At 40.1% G+C, this 18,668-nt stretch overlaps 1 protein-coding gene across 1 annotated transcript in view; it reads left to right on the top strand.

Annotated features, from left to right (window-relative positions):
• Nucleotides 1-18,668, top strand: part of ARHGEF7 (Rho guanine nucleotide exchange factor (GEF) 7) — a gene marked incomplete at its 5' end in the record, with an annotated part of 58,073 nt that overhangs the window by 5,468 nt on the left and 33,937 nt on the right. The window contains 3 exons of the mRNA XM_009704713.1: nucleotides 1,452-1,546; nucleotides 1,826-1,921; nucleotides 10,015-10,137. Of these exons, the coding sequence (XP_009703015.1) occupies nucleotides 1,452-1,546; nucleotides 1,826-1,921; nucleotides 10,015-10,137 (314 nt within the window). The remainder of the gene's footprint in view (nucleotides 1-1,451; nucleotides 1,547-1,825; nucleotides 1,922-10,014; nucleotides 10,138-18,668) is intronic.

Genomic DNA, 18,668 nt, shown 5'->3' with positions numbered 1-18,668 from the left:
AGCCCCGGTCTAAGTGGTGAAAAATCCCTTAGCTTTCTTACAATTTGTGTGCCCATTTTGTACTTTATGCTGTAGTTTCCTAGCTAGTAGCTATAACTTTCGCTGTGACATTCTTCTGTCATAGTGTTTAGCAGAGAATGGAGACATTTTAATCTTTAGTTCAGGATTCAGATTTCCAACAAAAGAAAGAACTCAAAAGTTGTCTCGCTCCCTCTCTCCAGATGAATAGAAGCATTCAAGGAATAAGCAGAATCAATGACACCAATGAAAGGAACAGTGAATTCTTCATTGACATACTGAACTATTTAAAGTTATTTCATCAGGTTTGCATTTAGGAATGAATGGCTTTTTTTATTTCCTAAGAAAGAGTATTGACTACAACAGTGAATAATGCACTCAATTACAGTCGTTACTATAAATGCAGAAATGAGATATTACTGTAGGCTTGACAAATACGGCATCTGGCAAAATGAGAAGGTTTGTGGTGTGGGTTATGACCAGTGAATAGCAAAAAAGTTTTCAAAGCTCAGCTGTGTTCATAGAACTACATTTCATTCTGATGATTCACTTGCTAAATCATTAACTTTTTGGAGGCAAAAAATAATTTGCTGACTAGAAGCACGGTAGAACGATGTAAATACACTGGAGGATATCCTAAAGCAGGCTCCTGGGAGATGGCCCAGTAAAATGTTTTCTTGTACATATTTGGGGGTATTCCAGTTGTTTTTATTTATATTCAGCCGAAAACCAAGTGTGTGCTGTATTTCATAAATTCTTGGCTTTGCATCAGAATCCGTTGTAATCTGCTCATGGTAGTATGTATTATTGCACTCCCAGTGGAAGGTTAGGCAGCCCCGTTTAAAAAGAGTGCAATGATGCTAATCGTATTGCTGAGTAAAGTTGGCAATTACTTGATACTTACAAATCTGTGAATATTCAGACCTTCTAGATAGAACAGCGCATCTGAATAAGTAAACGCTTTACTAGCAAGATTAGTTGTAATGTATTGTAGTTGCAATTGAGAAAACAACACTAATTGTTCATTTCTCTTACAACTTCTGTTGTGCTTTACCCACCTCTGATGATGTTTGACTGTTCTGAAGTACAGAGGAGAGATAATTGTCCCTAGGTTTGGAAGAAAACTCCGTATAGCTCTCAAATTTTACAGTAAAAGTTTTGTGTGTAGTGAAATTCCTGTTAACATACCACTTTTTTTTATATATGGCTAAAGGATGGCTCATTGTCTGTGTGTGGTGGTTTTTTCCCTGTGAATTTCATAGATGTATAGTATTCAATGCTATCTTGTTGATAATTAAATTTTTAATGTAGGAATACTAATTTAAATCTTCCTAGTGCTAAGTAAATTTTAGTATGCTTTAAAACTGGTATTGATTTGAACGTTTTGAGTTATCTCTTAAAAAGTATCAATTAGCAACTGTCATTTATTGTAGGTGCTACAAAATATATTAGAAACAGAAAATGAATATGCTAAGGAGCTGCAAACTATGCTTTCAAACTACCTGCGACCATTACAAGCCAGTGAAAAGTATGTGAGTTTTGTTTTGTTTTTAAAATTAAGCTTGAGATCTCTCAAGTACTGGGGAAGGTTTACATGATCAAAATTTCAATGTCAATATGCATTTTCTTTTGTAGACTGAGATTCTTGAGGCAGGGCTTGCTTTTATTCAGTTTGCTTGCTGACTAAAACAGTCTGGTCCTTGGTATAAAAACCAGTAAGCATTTTCTTTTAAGGTTGTAGGTTTTATTAAAGCACAATTAGTCAATAACTGCAAACCTAAACACCTTTTATTTACTTTGGCTCCAGGTTAAACTCGGCAAATACTTCATACTTAATGGGAAACCTGGAAGAAATAAGTTCTTTCCAGCAAATGCTTGTACAGTCTTTAGAAGAATGCACCAAGTAAGTACTATGCATACCAGATACTGTAAAATTCTAACAAGCAAGTATTTTTTTTTTTTTATTTTACTTGTCATGTTTGTTGTTTGGTGTTAATTTTTGTTCCTCTCACTTTAAGGGTAGTTGCTACAGCAGTACAGTAATAAATGTTTGGATAATGCATTGATTGCTTGCGCAGATAGATATTGACCCTAGGATGCAATTGCAGAGGTAGGAATTTTGACGTAGTTTGAAAAAAATTTATGAATTTCCATGGTGCAGTTGCATACCAGCAGGGAAGTGCTAGGGAAAGTGGTGTATTTTTGTTTTGGAAGCATGAATTTGAACTCTTTTCTTAAAGTAAGAGAAAGAATGAAGGGAACTTACATTGTGATGGAGCAGCGGAGGAGGGGGTAAGCGGCTTGGATGAAGGGCACTGTATGAGAATGCTTGTGCTTAGTGTTCTTCTGTCCTGAGCAATGGTGGTCGTCAAAATGTGCTGGGAGAGGCATGCAGGATAGGCAAAAAGAGCAATCTGAATGAAAAAAAAAAAAAATAGCCTTGATGCCTGCACCGTACCATGTAGGAAGCATGAAGCACAGAGAGGAGGAGATGAAGACACCTGTCCTCCTTCCATAGGTTAGGCTGAAGTGGTAGCTGGGTATTTTTCAGCTTGTACCTCAGCACTTGGGAGTGTAAGAAGGAAGGTGACCATATCACATTTGAATTGTCTTCACTTTCTTGTTTCAAAACTCCACTGAAAGTGTAGATCCCGTTCCTGACTCAGCTGTGTCCTTTTCCTTGCCTGGGCTGTGGTTTTGTCTGACCACATGGTGAGCTAAGGCAACTTGCTAATCCAAATTTGCTTGTTTCTTGCCAAGTTAGTAAGTTGAATTGCTGCTGAGGGCTTAGACAAGTTTCGGTCTGCTGAGAGTACTTGGCTGTGGGAAGGAATGAATGTTTTGGATCGAGGAGAAAATACTTCTTCTGGTAGCAGTGATCTTTAGATCAGCTCAGTGTGTCTTGTTTTGACCTCTCCCTCCTCTTCCTCTGAGCTGCTCCATGTGAAGAGGAAGCTCTGTCATGATGAAGTTTAAGCTGTGTCTCCAGAAGGCAGTAATGTATGTCTGGGTCTGTTGCTGATGGTGGATCCCACGTCCTCCTACCACTTGGCATCTCTTCCTCTCTTTTGCCTCTACACGACTTAGACTGGAGAGAATGGAAAGGAGGTTGGTGTAGTTCAGGGGACCATTCAGCAGTGGAAAGGAAACATTCTTCTAATGACCTTTCTTCCACGTTGTGTTTGAGAAAGAAGGATATCCCTTCTGGCAAGTTAGGCTTGATCAGTTAAGTGTCTAAATCCCTGAGAATAAGTTTGTCCACATACTTAAATGTTTCCTTTCTTTTCTTGTCACTGCGCTTTGTTGTCTTACTCTTGTTACTATGATCTTGTTTCTGTGAATCAGGAGTTAGGGAGATGAAGTACCTTGCATGAACAGGCTGTCATCTTTTAAACCTTTTCATTAGGATGGTCTTAAAAACAAGAGTGGAAGAGAATATGCCTTTAAACAAATATTAATGCAAGCTTTGTTTTAACTTGGTATGTAGGTTAGTGTGATATCAAAATGTAGCTTAAAGCTCAGAAAGCTTATTTAGAACTCCTTCCTTGATTTAAACTCTGCTAGAGCACCTTCTCGTAATGTCCTTTTATTCTTCCTGCGAAGTGAAATATTGCTGTATAATAAATTAGGAACGTAACAGATGCTAGTAAGTGGGCAGAGGAAGGGATGCCTGAGGGTTACTGAAGGGTTACTGCAAATGTTTTGTGTTATTTTCATAACATGCTGATCATGCCAAGTTGTATTCTCAGTTTAATTTTCATCATAGCATATTGACTTGAGCGTCCAGCTTCCTCCTGTTTTGAATCTAATCCATGATAATTCCCGTCAAGTAGAAGAATGCTTGCCCTGCTGCTGTGGGTTTTTGTCCTTTTGCCATGGTTTTTTGGCTAGTGAACCTGTTCTGTAAACTCAGAGTAGTTCCCAGACTGAAAATAGATTTATCATTTTATTTTGTTTTTTGGCAGAGAGCTTACTGTTCTATCATTCAGGCACTTCGTATTGCAGCATCCGGTGGGGTGTTTTGTCAGAATGACCAAATACCGATGTCCTGCCAGTTGTAGTGCTGCCAGCCTACCTTGCTTGACAATTCCTGTTCTTGGACGTGAGAGTTGTGTGGCTTTTGAATTCCACGCCCCTCTCGAGTCAGTTTGTCATTCTGAGTTTTCATTTAACAGATCCTGACACGTACTTCAGTGACGGAGACTTTCTGGTGCTTCTCTTCTTGCCTGCACCACTTTGGCTTATTTAATCCTCATGTTGTTAAATGTTGGGCTGTGGTTTTTTTCAGAACACATAATGTGTTTTGAGGGAAGTAGTTGTTTGGATGCGGCTTGGTTTTAGTTGTGTGCCAACCTTGGAGCTCTTCTGGTGCATTGCTGAAGGTTTGTCCTCTGTGCACTTGCCCAGGTTGGCCTCCATTGCAGTGTCACTGGGGTGCTCCTCTGGGCTGCTCCGTCTGGCACAGGCTTGGGAACGCTTCTTGTCTGGATGCTGGGCACCATCAAACAGATTGCTTTGGGGTTACTTCTACCTTTGTGACTTCTTCTCTTCGTTTACCAAAGAAAAGTGGCGTGTGAAAGGAGTCTGACTAGCATTGAGTGAGAATCTTCTGGCTGATCTGCTTCAAAAGCACTTTTTTTGTGAACGATCAGCTTCAAGTACGCTTGGTTTTGGTGGATGGGAAAGAGCTGTAACTGACGAGGCAGAGAGATGCTGCCAGAGTCTTCGGTTGCAAAAGGGCAGATTTCTGACTCTAAAACAGAGCAAGAGGTCTCCGTGCTCCCTTCTCTTGAAGACAAGAAGTGGTCCAGTGCTCTAGGTCTTTTTGCAGATCTGTGATGCAGTGCCACAGATCGGTTCTGCAGGGGTTCACGTGGACAAGGAGTCTCTGAATGAACGAAGTCAGTGTCTGTCCAGTGATCTCCGGGCTGATCGAAGTGATCTCTATTGGAAGTATTGCTCTTTAGGTATTTTTACAGCAGGGCATTGAACAGATGTCTCCTGCTCCAAAAAAAATTTCTTCCATTCACCTGTTAGTCTGTGACTGTACTCAGTACCCAGGCTGATGGCATCAGCGGGCAGGGAGTGCTTAGCTGCTATCTCCTCTGTAGCAACCTGAAGGCATTGGCTCTCTTCTAGGTGGTGTCACAGACTTCTCTCCTTGCCCCATAACAGGGCTTTGCCCTCTTTTTTTTTTTCCCTCATGTCCCTGCTCTTGCAGTCACAGTAGCTGTGTTATTTTTCTTTATCTTGTTCTGTGTTTGAGTGCAAGCGGATACTTCATATTTTTGGGATGATCCTGGAGTGGAATGGGAATTCTTTTAAAAAAAAAAAAAGGAGGAGGAGGCCAGGGTGTGAGAAGGGAGATTGCTTAAATGTAATCCAAAACTAATCAGTGTTTCAGGTTTGGTTTTGGAGTGCAGATACAAGTTAAGTCTGTTAAAGTTTTACCCCAGTGTCGTTCCTTGCTTTTGGTTATTGGGAGTATCAACAGAAATAAGGCTAGCAAGGTCAAGTGCGTTTGAAAGCAGCGTCTTCAGATTGCCCGAAACAAACATGCATTTTAGCTGGTGTCTGAGAGGTAAGGCAAATAAGACAAATAGTGAAAGGTATGGTTGTGAATAGAGCATTGAAAATTAGACTGATGGATTGTGAATAAGTTGAATAGTGCCTCCATTTGTGCAAACTAGCTCAGAAAGTTGCAAAGTGTCCCCCTTATTTCAGTAACCTTGTTAACTCTGAAACCTCAGGAGGTAACATCTAATCTTGTGTTTCTTCACAAACCGCATCACTTGGAGTCATTAATCAACAATTATCCCTTAATTTTTGCAGACCTTCAGTTGTCCTGGGTCTTCTCTGCTATCAGCTTTAAAGTTCAAGACAATCTCGCTACTGACCTGCAAACATAGCAAACTTATCTTTGATGCTCTAGCTCCTTCAAGAGACTGAGAGAGGGGCTGGAAATTCTGATGTTTTATCTTTCTGTGGGAGGAGATGGGTGGCAGTTTTTAGTCTTCCCCAGACAATCAAAAGTTTCCAGTTTGTGGCAAGTTCTGCAGGGGGGTATGTGTGCGTATATGTATTTATACACATACACACGCACGTATATATATAGGTACATAGATTGCTGTATGACACTTATCGTAGCCACACAGTCAACGGAAATTTAGGGACATCTGATTTTGTCCTTGCAAAAAGAAGACATACAAACGCTGATTACATTTTGCTATCTACTTTTCTTTTAAAATTGCCTCCCTTATTCTGTGTTTAAATTTGTCTGGACTATTCACAGTTTCCACAGCCTTTTGCAGACCATTGTAATGTCCACTGACACCAAAACTAAGGCAGATTTCTTCAGAACACGCAGGACATAATTAGGTATTCTGTAACGTCGCTCTTTCTCTGTCAGCTGCCAGTCTAGCTTTAGTCCAGTATCGTAAAGTAAGCGTGATTGAGCAACAAGGTATTTTCTTTCTTCCTTTTCTCAAATTATCATGCAGCAAGAACTTGTTTTAAGTCTGGAGAAACAGAACTGATAGCTATCGAATGTTGCTCCAACAAGCAGATGATCTGCTAGGTAGTCTAGATGTAGTTGTGTGATGATACCTCTAGCCTGTGTACAACAGCAGAGGCTTTGTTATGATTCTTTTAATTCTGTAAATGAAATTAAAACACGCCTTTGACCTTTTTATAACTGAAGTTATTATCATCTATATGTGTATAAATATACTATTTATATGCGATTCCTTTTTAATTAAAGTATCAAATATGAGAAGAATATTGGGATGACAACTTCAGAATAAATTGTAAAATAACTATGCTCTTTATTGAACACATTAATTACTAAAAGGTTTATATGATGTGGTGATAGGCATTAAATCATTGGTTTTTCAGCAGTTAAAGGAGATACAGATAATTTATTAATTGTTCCTGTAAAAATAGTAGAACACTTGCAACTAACGCATGGATTAGAAATGTCAAAGGAGATGAGTTGCCACCCCCTCATAAAGTCTGTTAATTATCTTAATTCAACAAAGAATATGCAGTATAAAGTTGCAATGCATGTGCAACGTATAAAAGAGAATAATGTCAGTCTTTCATTCTGCTAAAAGAAGAGCCGACTGAGGAGACACAGATGTCCGCTTGGTGCAAACAGCCATCATTCGCTCCCCCCCCAGCACCACAGTATGAAAAGGGGATTTAACCGTTTTCAGCAACTGTTCATCGGGGCCTCTTACTATTTAATACCGAGTTATATGCCTGAGTATGTCTTCAGAGTTAGAGACTTTTGCTGCATTTATTACTTGAGGAATGTATTACTAGCTCATGCATAGATTTGTTAAAGGGGACTAGCTGCTGGGCAGGGAATGCTGCTTGGGGGGCTGCAAGAGTAGCGTTCCCTCAGTGTGCTGGGGAATGCCCCTGGTTCTCCCCTAAATACCTGCAAGAGCAGCCACTCTGATTTCAGAACTTAAACTTTTCTTGAAAGGGGAAGATGCGGACAACAACATAGGGGCCCTCGCCTTTAACGTGAGGAGTGCCGCTGATGGGATCGGGGTGTACCTGCCCTGATGGGCATTCAGCTGTCACTTTCTGGGTGTCCGTAACGAACGTCCTTCCCAAAGAAGGACACGTGTTTCCCCCTCCTCGCACTTTGAACCCCTGTACAGTCGATTTTGACTTCATACTGTCTTCATACTTTGTCTTCCCACACCGTATGGAGGGACTGAACAGTTTCATAGGAGACAGACTTACTGCTTTGAAATTTGGGGGAATATTTCTTGGGATGAACTTTGAATTTTAACGACTATGAGCAAACCTGAGGAGTGGGACAAAATGCCTGTGTTCGAGCAGGATGGGAACATCCCCTCCCTGGAGGAGCGGCTGTCCTGGAAAGCTGAACGGTTCTTTTCTGCCAAAGTTCACTGGAGCATCTCTCACTTTTTCAAAGGGAATATACTAAATGTTGGTGTTTAGAAACTTTATGTACATGTTCAGGACAATTACAGAAAATACTGACTTTTTAAAAAAAAAAAATTTTTTTTAGAAAAACTATATTCTTCCAGAGAGAATTGTTAGGACTAATGTTAGCATGAAACCCTTTGACTGCGCTAACAGTAAGTCTGTTGAGTACTTACTGCGGACTCATCTAACTTCAGAGCAGCGTGGAATACTGGTTTTAAGAGTAGTGAGATGGATAACAACAAGGACAAAAATCCACTGTTTGCCTAATCTTGCGAAGAAGCAAAGACTGGGCATGTTTATGTTAGGAGATGCATTCTTTCTGCAAGGAGAGGAAACATATGGAGAAATTGAAACATTTCCTCTGGCTGATGTTGTACGGTGGGTTTAGACAAGGTGTCGGACAAGCTTGTAGTCCAGGAGTGATGAAAACTTGGTGTCCCACCTTCTGGTTAAGGTCAGCATGGGTTATACAGTCGGCTATGGGCCATATAACCGACTACTGGAGAAGCTTAGTCCTTCAACTGGGAGTTGCTCTGTAGAAAATAATAGGGTTTCATCCCTTCTGACATCCTTATGATATTGTTCGCTTGTTTGTCCAATTTATTCTTTCTCGCATGGAAAGCAATCTAGTGTGGATGTTTTTGAGTGTTTCTGAGAATGGTGATATGGTAGCAGTAAAGCAACATGGCTGGTTAGAGTATAGACTCCTTCCCATCACTTTGTGTTTACCTTGAAAATTACTTTAGATTTAAAAAAAGTATGTGACTGTGCTTTTATTTGCATCTGAAGTATGCAGCTTAAGGGGATACTAAGAATAAGACTGGAAGAGTTGCATTTTTCTTTTTTCTCCTGCTTACACAGATGCAAAATAAGGAGTCAGACTTTTCCTTTCTGCTGATTGTACCAGTTCTAAGCTGGTGCCACGCAGCCGATTTCAGATATTTATACTCCAGATACGCTCTTACTGCAATTTGAGATGACAGTTTCTCCTGAAAACTTTTGAAAAATACACTGTGTGTTTTCATATTATTTTTCTTCATATCCTGTCCTCCCTTATTTATGTGACTAAGTATGTGTATATTCCTCTGACAAACTCGATCAGAACTGATTAGGCTTACCAAGACTGTGTCAAAGTTGGCTTTTCTTCTAAATACTGTTTCTTTTTGAGTCATCTTTTTTTTTTGCCAAAGTCACCGAGGCTGCTGTTGTTTAAGCACCATTTTATGCTAGACAAAATAAGCTCTTCTGAACAGAATTGTGAAATTTTCCTTCACTGCTTAGCAAATGCTGTGCATTCGAGCATGAAAGATAAAGACAGTATGAGTTATAGAAAGTATTTCTGTACTGATAGTGATAAAGCAGCACTCTCGCCCTGGTTACAAACCAACATAGAAGTGCTTTATAGTCCTTAAAAAGCAAAATGAGTGACAATTGTGTAAAAACAGCCTGTTACTGCACAGTAACTCGCTTCTATTTGTGTTGTCAGAGCTTAATATGGTACTTAGTTCTTTCAATGAATATTTTAAGCCTATCATTTCTGCTGGTATAGGGTAGAGGGAGAGAATCCTGTTGCTACTCTATCCAGTTTTTGTCTAAGTGCTGAAATACTGCTTTTAAGATTGGGCATGGCACATAGAAGTGGATAGTAAACTGCTCTAACAGTTAGGTATGTTGACTGAAAATCAGACTCCTAAAGAAGGTGCTAATTATCACTAGTTCTTGAAAAAATTTTGCTCAGTGACCATCTTAGAGGTATGTAACATGTTCTGGGTATACTTTGGTGGCATAATCTGGCCTGACAGTTCCAAGGTTGAAGCTGTAAAGAAGGAAGAGAAAGGTGTTGGTTGCTGGTCAGGGGCCATAGAAGTCTATCTGTTGATTTTATTTAAAAAAACCAAACCAAAACCAAAACACAACAACAAAATGAAAACAAACAAAAAAACCCCAGTATACACTGCTTTTCCAGGCTTTAATTTATTTCTGTGTTTGGTTGGTATTACAGTGATTTCATCCTTACTACTTTGTTTTTAGGTTGCCTGAAGCTCAGCAGAGAGTTGGAGGATGTTTTCTAAATTTGATGCCACAAATGAAAAGCTTGTACCTTGCATACTGTGCCAACCACCCATCAGCAGTAAATGTTCTCACAGAACACAGGTACGTTTGCTTTGCGGTCTTATAAGTCCGATACAAGTGTATTTTATGTACTTTTTTTGTATTGTAAAGCTGTGATATCTCTTTTGACACGCATTTGGTATGGTAGAGCTTGTTTAAGAAAAAAAAAAAGGTAGTGTATTTTTTTAAAAAAGACAAAAAACCCCACAACACAAAGCTGTTCCATGTGATCAGGACCAGCTTGTCACTTTTGGCAGGGTGTTATCAACAGTTTGAGAGAATTTTCTCATTTAAAGAATACATGCTGGACTCTGAATATGTAAAACAAACTCTACTGATTGTCATCTTTCTTTTAAAAATGTTGAGATCAAAACAAATTTGTGAAATTACGGCATAATTGACATGATAAGTAGTAGGCTTTTTAGACAGTTGGTGAATTGTAACTTAGCCCTGTAAAAGTCTGGACGTTTGTGTGTACTTAACTTTATAATGGTACACCCTTCACTTTACTTTTGAGTGATACAAAAGGAGTGTGAGCTTTTCAAGTTTACAAAATTAGTATTTCCTATGTATAAGAAGTGGGATGCTGAGTTAACATGATGTAGATTGCTCAGCTTTGGGACAGACCTTGAATTTGCGTAGAAGATGCCCTGTATCACCTTGAGGGAAGAGTGTTGAGGCCAGAATTTGATTAAAGAAGTCTTTCACAAACTTTTGCTATGTACTTTCCTGGTGAGCACGTGCTGAAGCAGTTGTTACTTTGGGGCTCTATGTTTGCTTGCAGTACAGGACAGAACCATGACCTTCTCTTGAAGGTTAGACGTAGGACAAATTATTGCAGGATATTTGTTCTTTTTGCTTCATCTCCACCCTGCTTTTTTTTTTCTTCTTGTGATGGACTAAAGTAAAGATATCTTGAATATTCTTAATGCTGCTTAAACAAAGAGAAGCATAATTGATTTGTTTTCTATAGTGTTAGTTTCTTCCGAGAACTCAGATTTTGTTTTAACAGCAACACTATGTGGCATATTTGTAAACTTTACTCATAATATTATAAATAAAAAAACCTAACTATCAAATACTGAACTATCACTTATGTAAGTAAGACATATAACTATGTTCCAACCCTAGTTTGAAAAATCAAGCTGCAAATTCACATTGCAATATAGGTGGAAAGAAGGTAGTTTTTTGTCAGAAGCAATGACAAATTAAAATTCAACAAGACAAAATATGTTTGAAACCCCTTAGTGTTTGTTTTCTTTCAGATGACCTACTTTTAGTACCACTTTCTGTAAATGGTAAAATATTTAGGTGATCCACACATAAGGGGTTTTTATTTAAAAAATACTCTTGGGCTAAGCTTTTTTGTTTGTCCATGCCTTTATTCTCTTTCCACACAGAGGTCTGGGATTTAATCTATAGATGGAAGATGGCAAGTGATAGCAAAGTGATCATCTGCATTTCTTAAAATTTGGAAATATTCGTAAAGGGTTATCCTAACTTTCAGAACTCTTGGAGAACACAGGCAATAGCCATTTCTGAGGAATGGTGATAGAAGTGCGAGGGAGGAAAGCTGTTTGTTCTCCAAATGAAGAGAAGCATTTCTGCTCCTCCATGTTGCTTTGCGCATAGGTTCAGCTTCTGGTCTGTAAAGTCAGCCTGATACCAAATCCTAGTGGAGTCAATATCATAGAGCAGCTAAGTAATTTGGATGTGGAAGTAGGTTCAAAGCAATTGTATTGTTTGTAAGAGAGAGCTCAAGGAGGGAGAAGTTGTGATAAACAGCTTTCTGTTTAATGCTATCGTGTTGCAGGCATGAGTCAACTGAAGTGAATCCTGTTTTGTTTTGGTTTAATTACCCCTATTTTGTTATTCTAAGCACCTCATTTTTGTTGAACAACGTTGCTGTAGGTAGTAAATGGCTTGACTAAAAATTCTGTTTGGCAGGCGCTATGGAGAAATCAGAAGGTGGCTTTAAGCAGTTCTGAACCTTTTCCTCTCAGAATGCCAGAAAGCTTTTAATTATATTGTTTTAAAGGTAGGGGAAAAGAGACTCTTCTGCCAGGAACAATAAACTGGTTGAAGGCAGGAAGAAAAGGAAAATACTCAGAACTGTCTCCTTGTCTATTTAGCTGAGATGTTTTTAGTGTGTAAAAGCATCCCTCATAAACCTTAATGTAAACTCATGACTGTAGTAATAATGGAACAACTAGACTGCAGTTAATACTAGATAATACTGAACTGAAGTTTTTCCGAGATGTCAGACCGAGGTTTAAGACTTAAGAAACAGTGATGACCTGTTGGCTGGTTTTGCGATGCAGTTTTAGCAGAGGGTCCAAAAGCCTTGTATGTGTTTTAATACCAGCAAAAATATGGCAGAGAAATAGATGTTTGCTGAGTTCTTGGATTTGAATATTGTGTTTGTAACAGCTGTGCTATTCAGTGGCGTTTTAGAGAGAGGAGAAAGGAGCGGTTTGATTTGGAACATAAATTCTTACTGTCTACAGCAGATTATTTCCTGCCATGAAGTCTGTGCACTTCATAAACAGAGCACATATGCATTAACTGTGCTTCTGAAAGCCTTTCTACAAAAAAAAGTAGCAGATAATTTTAGGTCACATTCTTAAATCACAAAATTAGTATCTTCTGCAGTTCGTGAAGTTCACTTGGGGAACCATACCAACAGAAAAGAAACAAAAAAAATCTCCTAGATAATCACTCTAGGTGAAACTTAAGAAACTTTACCTCTGCTTTGGTTTTTTTATTGTATAAAGTATGCTAGTTTTATGATTGTGTCTTTAAGTTGTTTTTAGTCAGTGACAGTAAAGGAAATTGGCTATTGTTGTGAAACATTAACTGTATTGTTTCTTTAACCAGTTGGATCACTGTAACATCAAAATTGTAAGCAGTCGTCTGGTTTGATGGGATATTACACATAGGAGGTGTTTAGATGTCATTTTCTGAGGTATCAAGTGTGCTCTTTGAGCAGTGTTGTAATACCTGTTAAAATGTCGTTGACATCTGGTAAAGACCATGTGTGTGCATGCGTACATATAGATAAAATCTGATTGTATTAACTTAGTCAGAATTGGTTTGGACTTCTAGTCCAAAGCTACTTCTTTTTGAATAGCATTTTTGTGAAGTCAGTTCTAAATAGCAGTACTTGGGATGGGGCTGGAGATTTAAAAGGGGCATTCAGTTGGAATGTGACCGTCTCTTTTTTTTTTTCTTTTTCCTTGTTTTAAAATGCGATTCAGTATGAATGCCAGCCTGTGCTGACTCTTTCCTCTTGTTGTGATTTACTTCTTGATCATATGTGGCAGCAACATGGGGGCTTCTACTCAATTAGTACAAAATAAGGGAATGTCTGCATGCATATAATATGGTCATAGAAGTGTGTGTTTATATAAATACACAATCTGGGGTGAAGGGGGTTAATTATACTACTTACTGCATAAGAGATTTTTCATGTTCAGATCTTCAAAGCTGCGAACATCTTTCATTTCCTTAAGTTAATAATTAGTAGTCAAACTATTGAAATTAATATCATTGAAGACTTGAGTGTATGTGAATAAGACGACATCGGAATAGACCCTAATACAGTGCATACAGGAGTGCAGGTTCCAGAGCTGCATGTTTCTGGGGTTGTATTTGCCTCTGATAATCACAACAACAAAATCTTTCTCTTCAGTTTGGGAATAGATTCTCTTCTTGGTTCCAGTTGCAGCATTGTAAGTTTTATCCAGATTTAGATTCGGTACTGAATATAATTTCTCCAATTTAACGGAGTCTTGAAATTTGGTAGGTACTTTTTGTCTCAGGAATTGTTTCAGAACCGTTGCATTTGTGTTCCCCCCCGCCCCTGAAATAAGATTCAGTCTGTGTAATGGATTAAGAATTTTGAAGAACTAGGTCATTTTTCCTTAGGTCTGTCATTTTAGGACAAGAGGAAACGGTCTCAGGTTGCACCAGGGGAGGTTCAGGCTGGACATTACAAAGAACTGTCAGAGTCGTTAGGCATTGGAACAGGCTCCCCAGGGAGGTGCTGGAGTCACCGTCCCTGGAGATGTTCAAAAAACATTTAGATGTGGCACTTCAAGACGTGGTTTAGTGGGCATGGTGGCATCGGGTATACGGTTGGACTTGACGATCTTTGAGGTCTCTTCCAACCATAATGATTCTATGGTTGTGTCTTGTAATTGTGTCTGAAGCCACTGGCGAGAGCTGTAGAGGTGGAGTTTGCCAGGTACAGTTGGGTGTTGGCTCTGGCAGAGCTCTGTGTTTTGCCCATTTCCACCACTGCCTCTTAGCTTCTTCTCCTTGTTCCCTTCTCTCGTAGTGGCTATAGTCCCACTGTATGGGATACTATTTCATTTACTCTGTTCTGTAACATTCATACCTTTTTGGCTCCGTTGTATGGGGTTTGTTTCTAATATCCCATAATTTTGCTTGAAGATCCCAGTTCAATTCCAAGGGTAGGTGATGCAATATAATGCTATGGTAATATTTTAGCAGATAATTTTGCTAGCTGGTGAGAGCAGTACTGCCTTGAGGGCGTAGTGTTTAGTCAAAGTAGCATTCGTTCCTGTGTGTGCTTCTGATCATACACATATGCTTGCCTTCCAGTAAGAGAAGAAACAGGATGAGCAACCTAAGGCGTGAAAGAACTAATTTCCCTCAAATTAAAAAACCCAGTTGGATACAGAGTACAGAAATGAGTAACTGCAGTCGAGTAAGGAGTCCTAGGAACACTTGGGGAAGATCACAAGCCACAAAGTTCAGTGCAAGGAGAAAGTCCAGCAAAGAAAAAGAGGAGGCAGAAGCTAGGACTGGGACTTTGTGGACTGTATCCAAAATGACAAGAGGAAAGATATTTGAGTACAGAACTCACTGACGGGTGAATAACATAATTTAAAAAAAAGTCTGACAGTCCCCACTGATCAGTGGACATAAAATTCTCCTGAAGAAATACGGAGAGCACAGACCCAATGTAATCAGCATTAAGTATGTAATTATTGGGGGGAAGGTTTTTAAGCTTTTTTACTTTGTTTGAACAACACCATGTTTATTTCGAAACAAAATAAATGCTTCCAAAAGAAAATTTAATTTGATGAAAAGGCAGCCAAAAATCAGTAATACACGCCTGCTTTTTTTTATTTTACAAAGTGACAAGTGTCAAGCCAGTTCTCAGCTGCAAGAAAGCTATTCACAAATCTTTGCTTGTTCAAACATTAATTTCGCTAGATTCTTCCATTCTCTGAGGTAACGTGTCCCAGGCATATTCTACGCTTGCATCACAGACCTAGCAGTCTAGATAAAATTTGTGGAGCTGAAACATCACAATTCCTCCCGAGTAACTGGAGCATGGAATACAGATGAGCTTGGGTCAGAAAACTCTTTGTGCCTCCCGCACTTCGGTGCGTCCCCGCGCTGGAAGCGTGCAGGCTGATGTCATACGCCGGGCAGCAGTCCCCGGGAGAGGAGCTTGCCTGGGAAGTTTAGCACTAGGAAATTAAAAGCTGTGGTTGCGGGGTTGCTGAGCCAAGCTGTGCCGCGGCGCTCTCAAAATGCAGTGCCTGTGCGCGGTCCTCAGGCCCCTCAGCAGTGATAGCTCCTGCTCCATCTATTACAAACAGAGACCTGCTTCAGAAGTGTAAGTTGTGGTTTTAAACGTGTATGTTTTAGTTCCTGAATGTGCTTTCCTCAAGTTTAAATGGCTTTTTTTGTTGTGGATGTGTGTGTGGGTTTTTTTTTTTCCCTTCTGTTACTGTAGGCACATCTGAACATGTTTTCTTCCCTCTCCCCAGTCTGATTTGCAGCTTTTAAGGCAGAAAGATTTGAATATATTAGTGGGGCTTAAAGTCACTTTTCATGGTGACCTTTAAAATATCTCAAGTTGTGAACTGACTCTAGCCTGGAATGGGGAGAACTCTTCAGCCTGAGATTTCAGGATAAATGAGGCACAGCACTTTTGTCTGCTTCTCTGTTTTAATCTGTAAAATGATGCAGGTAGTGAATGCAAATCTCAGCTGCGTCTTTCTGAAAAGCTACTTACTTAGGCAGCTGTGACTAAGTTGGCGATTTCACCGTTGAAAAGTTTTTCCTCTTCAGCTAAATGACACCTTTTTGAAAAATGTACTGCTTAGCCGTGGGCCAGAGTTTTATGTAGCATATAGTGCCTAGGAGAGTGTGGTACTTGCAGACATCAGTTGAAATTGTGACATGAAAGAGCCATTGTCTTTGGCAAAGCAGCTGCACTCTTAAGCTAGTGACACTGACTTTTAAACCGCTATTAATTAAAAAACAGTTGTCATACTCAAACAGTATTTTAACCCACCCATATTTTATTGAAAGTAGACCTTTCCATTATGTTCTGTATTGTGTTTGCCCTTTGTGAATGTATGAAGGGCACTAACTTTAAGCTTTGAACTAAAGTAATGTCCATTTTGCCAGCTATTTGATGCCCATGGAGCTGCAGAGGTAGCAGGTTGGTTTGGCATGAGTAGACTGCAGACGGGGTCTGCACGATGGAACTGCTCAGACAGAATTTTGGGTACTCTTGTATTAAGAGTGTGTGTGTGTGTTCGTATTGGAGTTTGAACAAGCTGGCATGTCAAAACTTGTCAGAGGGAAGCACAGAAGTGTATGAAAGAAAACATTGTCCTCTTGGGAACGATGGGAGGGAAACTACGTCACTGAGTTTTAATTATACCTATTAACATTGCTCCGTGTAAAGGGCTTCCTGATGATGCCGTTGCTAAGCGTGTTTTTCAGGACTTTGTGTACATTTCAAGGGAGCTGGGATTTAAACTTGCTCCGTCGGTTCCTATACTGTCATTAAGTAAAAAGGAGGTGATGAACAACCAAGTATCTTGTGTCCGAGAGCAGTGAATGGCCTGGAAACTGTTGCGACATTGCATAACCAGAGTGTGTTTGGTTAAAGGCATTGCAGAGTACGTAGGGAAAACAAGATAGTATCAGGTTTTTATTTCAGGTTTCCAAGTAGTTGATTTTAATTCAAGCTACAGTGAGTTTTTTTTCCTGTGTTCTCACACATCTATTTCATAATGCTGAAGTCAGGAAGAAGTGGAACAGTGACAGTGAAAATTGGAAATGTGAATGTGGGTGAAATGGTAACCAATGTTCCTCCTACTGCAGAGGCATTACATTAAAAAAAAAGGGGGGTGGGTGGGAAGCACAAGCATTGTGTTGGTGGATAGGTCAGCAAATACCAGTTCTGTAATGTTTTGTACGCACCCAGCTGCGTGGAGATGGCCGAAGGAATTAGGAGCAGGGGTTTTTCCCTCTTTGCAATCTGAAGGCAAAAATTAGCGCTGCTCAGAACGCTGTTAAATTGAACGGGCTGTGGTATCTGTGATTGACACGGCCTGTGGAACGTGCTGCTGCGTCGGGGAGAAGCGAGAAGCCGTGTAGGTATGGCTTTGGCTTGTGCTGCCTGAGATGGGGACAGGGGCCGTGTGTCTGGCTGAAGCAAACAAAATGCAAAGAATGAGTTGAAACGGTTACTTCCTGGTGGTTCTTGTAGCAAATGCCTTTCATTTAAAATAAAATAGATGAAGATACTTATTGAGCACCATATGTAATCTAACTTTATGATGCTGACATGGATGGAGGTGCTTTCAGGGAGAATTAATGGATAAAACAAAAATAGCAGCGGCGTGCACATGATCGGTGTCATATACAGAGTGAACTGCAATTAAAACCACCGAGTGCCTTCTGATAGAAGGGCTTTCACAGGCGAACGCTGGTAAAGCTTCCCGTGGAAACTGGGCACCGTACCTTCGTTTGTCTGCCCCGGTACCTTGCTGGGAACAGCTTCTTCCCTTTTAACCGAGTTGGGAGGAGAGGACGTGCCCCCACACGGTAGCCATGCAGCTTCGTGTTTCAGTGAATTAGCCTGAATCCTCGATGAGCAAGTAGTGGGTAACGCTGTAAAACCAAATCATGAGTCAAAATCCTTAGTCTTGTGTAGGGTACCACCAGATCAGTTGTCAAGTTCTGAACTTGGCATGATTTTATGCTGAGTTAGGGCTGTGACTAAGGAAGGATAAGGCAAAGTAGGTCTTCAGGCTCTAGGTACAGAGGGTTGGCCAGCTTTACTTCTTACATCTAAATTTAAGCTAGAAAGGTACTCGGGTTTATCCGTGGTGCGTTACAATTTTTCACCCAGGATACTGCAGGAGGTTTTTTCAATGGGTTTTAATTTTGGCTAAAACCTGATCATATCATGAGCTGGTTTTAGGGGGCCTGGAGTTGCTGACACATGTCGTAGCAAGGTCTGGTGGAGCTGTGGGCATAGTCAAGTGTGCTCTGCCCTTCTCTTGGCAGCTTTAAAATGCAAAGCAGATGTTGGGAAGTCCCCTCACCCACTTTCTCACCTCTGCAGTTGAGTACAGCAGAACCTGCACAAATCCACGCACCGAGGAGTGCCTGGGCCTGGTTCGAACGAGGGTGGAGTGCTCAGAGAGAGGTGGCGTAAGGTTGTGTTGGACCTGACATTTCAGAAATGCTGCTGGATGTATTTAAGCAAGGTAGTGTAAGTAAAGACCAAT

The sequence above is a fragment of the Cariama cristata genome, unplaced genomic scaffold (assembly GCF_000690535.1).
Source record: "Cariama cristata isolate BGI_N322 unplaced genomic scaffold, ASM69053v1 scaffold5607, whole genome shotgun sequence".
NCBI lineage: Eukaryota > Metazoa > Chordata > Aves > Cariamiformes > Cariamidae > Cariama > Cariama cristata.
The sequence above is the reverse complement of the archived record's forward strand: the minus strand, read 5'-3'. Positions and strand labels throughout refer to the sequence as shown.